The sequence below is a fragment of the Montipora foliosa genome, chromosome 8, assembly GCF_036669935.1.
Source record: "Montipora foliosa isolate CH-2021 chromosome 8, ASM3666993v2, whole genome shotgun sequence".
In the NCBI taxonomy this organism is placed as follows: domain Eukaryota; kingdom Metazoa; phylum Cnidaria; class Anthozoa; order Scleractinia; family Acroporidae; genus Montipora; species Montipora foliosa.
The window spans coordinates 19,788,462-19,793,461 of record NC_090876.1 but is presented as its reverse complement, the minus strand read 5'-3'; the positions used below and the strand labels follow the sequence as shown (position 1 = coordinate 19,793,461).

Here is a 5,000-nt window from a genome sequence, read left to right as displayed (position 1 = left end):
TCTTTTAAAGTGCTACTACCATCAAAAATCACTTCTCATTTTTTTCTTCACATTGCGAAAGTTCTTGTGCAGAATTCTCAAAATGCGAGATTCTATGTAATCATTTGAAGATAAAAACTATTTATTTATTTGTTTTTACGGCAATTTTTTAAATGATTTAACGGTCCGCCATTTCTCGGTTTGGTTCTGACAGATAAGCCCTCAGAGAGCTTGATTGAGGAGAAAGTGATGTCATTTATTTACTAACTTAAAAATGAAGTGTGTGAATGCGCCTTAATTAGTATGCAGAACACGAATTTGACAATCTGAAAGCCAAAAACTCTCGTGCCGCTTACTAATTACGCTGCATTCACACACTTCATTTTTAAAAGAGTGAAGATTGAAATGACGTCTTTTTCTCTTTGATCCCGTTCGCTGAAAGCTTATCGGTCGGAACCGCTCCAAGTAATGGTGGACCATTATGTGAAAAAAGTGGATCTACAATAAGCAGTCTTCCTCTTGAAATTACTACAAAAAGATTTTAGCCTGTTGAGCAATCAACGCAAGTACTTTCGAAATGTGGAGGAAAACGATAACTGACTTTTTCATCGTGGTAAAGGCCCGGGCAACGGCTTCGAGTTTGTTGAACAGTGATGTTGAAATCGTTTGCTCTCCCCTTTCAACCGCGTAGAAACATGTTGAATCGAAGTTGAATCGATGTTGAATGAGTTTAAAAGCGTTTAAACTTTGCTTCAACAACCATTCAACATTTCTTTTGTTTTCGCGAATGTTGAATGAAGTCGAAACCGTCTGCCCACCTCTTTCAACGTTGTTGGGTATGCGCTTGCGCACTAATCGGTATCTCAATGACGTATCCCATGTCCGTAGTCATAGTAACAAGTCCGTATCCGTAGTAACTACCGCGGTTGCAGCCTGGGACCGAATACCAGACCCCTCGTGGACCCCAGCAGCTAACATCGGTTAAGAAATTCGAACGGATGTTGAAGCAGTTTGCTCGGGCCTTAACACTTTAAGTTTGAGGAAGATTCCTAATTGTATCGAAAAAAATATCCAGTCGTACTTAAGAAGACTTTCACTTTCGGATTTTTCCGGTTCCAAATGGAGTTTTACAAACTAAAAACGAATTTAACGCTGCAAGATTTATGTTGCAAGGACCTCTGTACATTTTTTAGAACCAAATTGGACAGTTAATGGTGGTTGCCAACATGAAAACAAGTTGCTTTTAGCTACTATGTAGGTGAAGAACTCATTGTTTGGCAAATTAAGTTCATCATGTTTATCTATTTTTTTCCTCTTGGTTTTTACGTTCGTTCGTTTTTTATTTGTCTTTCATGTATAGCCAATGCTAGGTGTTAGATTAAATCAAAAGTATGACCTCGATTTAAAATGTTGAAATGGCTGACAAATGGATATTAAATAAAATTCTGCTGAGTGCGTTCTGTTTTCGTACTTCTTCAGTTGATGGGCAGTGGGCAGCACTTTTTAGTGTTACGGAAGATTTGGAAAGGTATATATGGTGTTTGGACTGGGAAGTCGTGGAATACGAATGTTCTTCTAAGAAATTAATGACAAATGAGATTCAGTTTGCGGAAGAGAAAGTCGTTTTGTCTTGAGTTTGGTTAGTGAAAAGAACAAGGGACGAAAACTTCTTTATTTTCAGCCATGTTCAGAAAATGGAGCGTTTTCACTCACGTGACCAGCAGCCACATTGGATTACTGAAACAAAAGAAAGTATTTGGATAACATTAGAGTTCAATTCCCAGAGAAATTTCTTTGTTTTGGAACACCAACATGGCCGCCGTGACGTCATGATAAAAAAGCTCTTTAAGGACCTGGAAAGTGGCGAAGGGTTAAAAGTAGTGTACTTCACCAGAAATATAAAAACTTAGTGAATTCTAATGTAGCGCTTTGTCTCGCTGTACCTTTGGCCACGCTGGCATATTCGAAGTTCACTTAAGCGGCTTCTTTTACAAAGCTAGTGCGATTGCATATGACTTATAGGCCCTTCCGGAATTGCGCAGGAAACTGGAGCGAGTTTCAAATTCGAACCAATCCTTAAACTGACACCATCATATGAAAGGTAACATTGAGATTGGCCATCTGTCCAAGTTTGATACTTTTAGGTCGAACAGAGACCAAGTTACGGACTTCAAAACATATTTAAAAATGCATAAAAACCTCTCTAATTTTGAGGCTGCGTCCCCCAAAACCATACAAACTCTTAAAATTTTTGACGATGTCCGTAAATATTCATAATAATAGGCAAACAACGTGATTTTCACCTCAACCATTTCCAAATAGTAGGTCCATGACGGGATTTTCCAGCTGTCCCAAATCTGATAGAATTTTGAAGGAGTTTCTATGCTTTTAGGGGACGCTGCCTCAACATTAGAGTGCTTTGCATAGATTTTAAACTGTTTTAAAGTTCGTAACGCGGTCAGATGGCCAATATCAATGTTATCTTTCATGTGATGGTGTCAATTTATCGATTGGTTCAAAATTAAAACTTGCCCCAGTTCCCTGCGCAATTCCGGAACGGCCTAAATGTCTTGTGATATATAGCTGTTTCTACTCCTACTGTTTCATACACCATAAGCCATTTTGAGACATCAATGTCGGGTCGGTTACCCTTTGGTGGAAAGAATACGACAGTCAGACTGAAAAACCGGGAACCATTCTCTTCGAATAGTGTCTGGGTACTTGAACGCAGCACAGACTATGAGCAAAGTTGGTGTATTGTCCTTATCAGATATTACTGAAAATTGGAGAAAACTTAAACAAATGAAAGATAGTTAAGAATTGATGTAAAAGATGTGTGCTCCAAAATGAGCCATTTTATTAAAGAATATTAAAAACTAGTTTCTATATATTAGCTCATAGCAAATTGACACTAACATCGCAGTCAGCTCTTGGAAGTTATGTAACGAAGTAATCGTGCTCTTGGCATTAAGTGCAAAAAATACGACGTAATGGTGCCGTATCACTTTAACAAGTAATCGATAAAATGAGTTTAAACTACAAAGTAAATCTTTGAAATTTCATAGACTGAAACTCTAACGGTGATAAAGTGAATGAAAATTTCAAAAATAAATAAGACTTACGCAGAGCCTAAAACTCTAATACAAAGTCTACGTAACGTCACTTTCACAGATGAAGCTATTTCAGACGAGTTCTAAAATATAAGATTTGGCTTGCGCGAGTGACTATTCTCAATCCCATGGGTAATAATTTCTCCTGCAAGACTTGTGATTGGCTGCAAAATTCTGGTTTCGCAGGAAAATAGATCTAAAAATAACTCGGTCTGTAAAAACGCCGTTCGACAATACGAAGAAGTTGTCAGTAAGCTCCTAATCATGGGCTCCTAATTACTTGCGTTGACTTCGGAGAAGCGCAAATACATCTCACCTGTTTTAATTTAATATGAGTGCCGAGCTGGCTGACTCGGTTTTTGACGTCAAGTCGAGGTATCAGTTACTGCGGTCAAAGTGACACAGTGCAGTTTTGTGATACCTCTACAACAGGCATTATCTAATTTTTATTTCCATTTTTTTCCAAAATGAAGTGCGGAAAGAATTCTGATTTAATAGGCGATGTCAAGATAAAAAGGATTTCGAGATATCTTAGACCCGTTTTAAACGTCGAACTTTTCATGTGCTGAATCTAATGCAAAGGAGAAAAACCTATGGTTTTCGCTCATTTGCATTAAAAAAGTTCGACGTTTGAAACGGGCCTTAGAGCGACTTTCGTATGACCTTGAAAAAGTGTTCGCAATTCGTTTCACGGACCAATGTTTGGCAAGATAAAACAAAGCTGCTTCGAACTTGCCTTACTTGCTCTTTTTTTATTTTGTTAAAACTTAAGTCATAAAATGCAAAACCCTAGGCCTGGTGATGTTTCGAAGATCACGTTGTCGAAATGACTAATTAACCAGAGATGCTTTATTATCGCAAACATGACGTTGTTTTGTTCCATCCATTCATGGACCTTGTAAAGCAGAACTCGCTATACTGCGTCGTCTCAAGACAGTGGTTGCGCAGCGCTGGCTCTAGTGCCAAGCCTACAACGCCAGCCAGTAAAACTCCTGCACTTGGTCCCACAGAGAGAAAAGCGCGCGAAAATGCCTTTCCATTGGCATCATCGGTGTCACGCACAGACGCCACAAGATATGTGTTCACGTACAAGTTTCCCGCCAAAAGTCCTACAAGGAAACACAGAAGCAGCACAATCCAAACGGTGTGAATGAAACGATACACCGAGGAAAGAGTCAAGAAAATTAACAACGCAAAAAGTATCACCGAGAAAATCCACGTTCTTGTCACGACGGGTGTGAATGTTCTGTGGATGAAGCCCAGAAAGGTTATATAAGATCTGCCTATGCATTCGCCAATCATAAATACGCATGCGTAGTACACAAAGTGACTCCTTGGGTCGAAAGGCGAGTCGGAAAATGCAAGAGTTGTGACGACGCCGTTAATGGTTAAAAACTCGGAAAAATAGCCCAAGAAAAACGATAGGGCTAGGTGAAGATTGTTCATTATAAGAGCTCGTTTTTGAGTCCAAGACGATGGATTTGCTTTTTCGGGAACATTTTCTTCAAGAAGAGAGAAGTAAGCGACGTTTTCGTGAGTACATGTTGCCTTTTTCTCCGATGCATAATGTCTTTTTTCCATGACGGCGTAGCAAGCGAACATGACCAAGGGTGTCCAGGAGATAATTAGCATTGTTGTTTCTGGCGGCACACATATCATGGTTGTCATGGCTGAAAAATAAATACAAGCGCAATTTATTTTGCCGCAAATCTCGGAATTACAGTACAATACAAGATGTTCGTGACATCCGTTCGAGAGTTCTTTCAGTAGGGAGAAAGATTATGTAAACGCAAGGTCGTTCAAAGGTCCTTCTCCTTCGATTTTTAAGACCCTGGGATCTAAATCACCTGTTTGGGTCAGGAACCCATAATACCCTGTTTTGGGTGCATTGTTGAAGGAGCAGGTACCATA

General features: G+C 39.3%; 2 protein-coding genes across 3 annotated transcripts in view; one reads left to right on the top strand and one right to left on the bottom strand.

Moving 5' to 3' along the window:
* The window catches only part of LOC137967980 (glycylpeptide N-tetradecanoyltransferase 1-like), a 23,050-nt gene extending 21,611 nt beyond the window's left edge, over positions 1-1,439 (top strand). Inside the window, exon 13 of the mRNA XM_068814595.1 lies at positions 1-1,439. This exon is cut by the window's left edge and continues 270 nt beyond it. The gene's annotated coding sequence lies outside the window, so the exon portion shown is untranslated.
* Positions 1,440-2,814: 1,375 nt separating this feature from the next.
* LOC138012779 (uncharacterized) overlaps positions 2,815-5,000 on the bottom strand; it is a 9,453-nt gene continuing 7,267 nt past the window's right edge. For both annotated transcript variants that reach the window (XM_068859670.1, XM_068859671.1), the window contains one exon: positions 2,815-4,759. In XM_068859670.1, the coding sequence (XP_068715771.1) occupies positions 3,942-4,759 (818 nt within the window). In that variant the 3' untranslated portion in view covers positions 2,815-3,941. The remainder of the gene's footprint in view (positions 4,760-5,000) is intronic.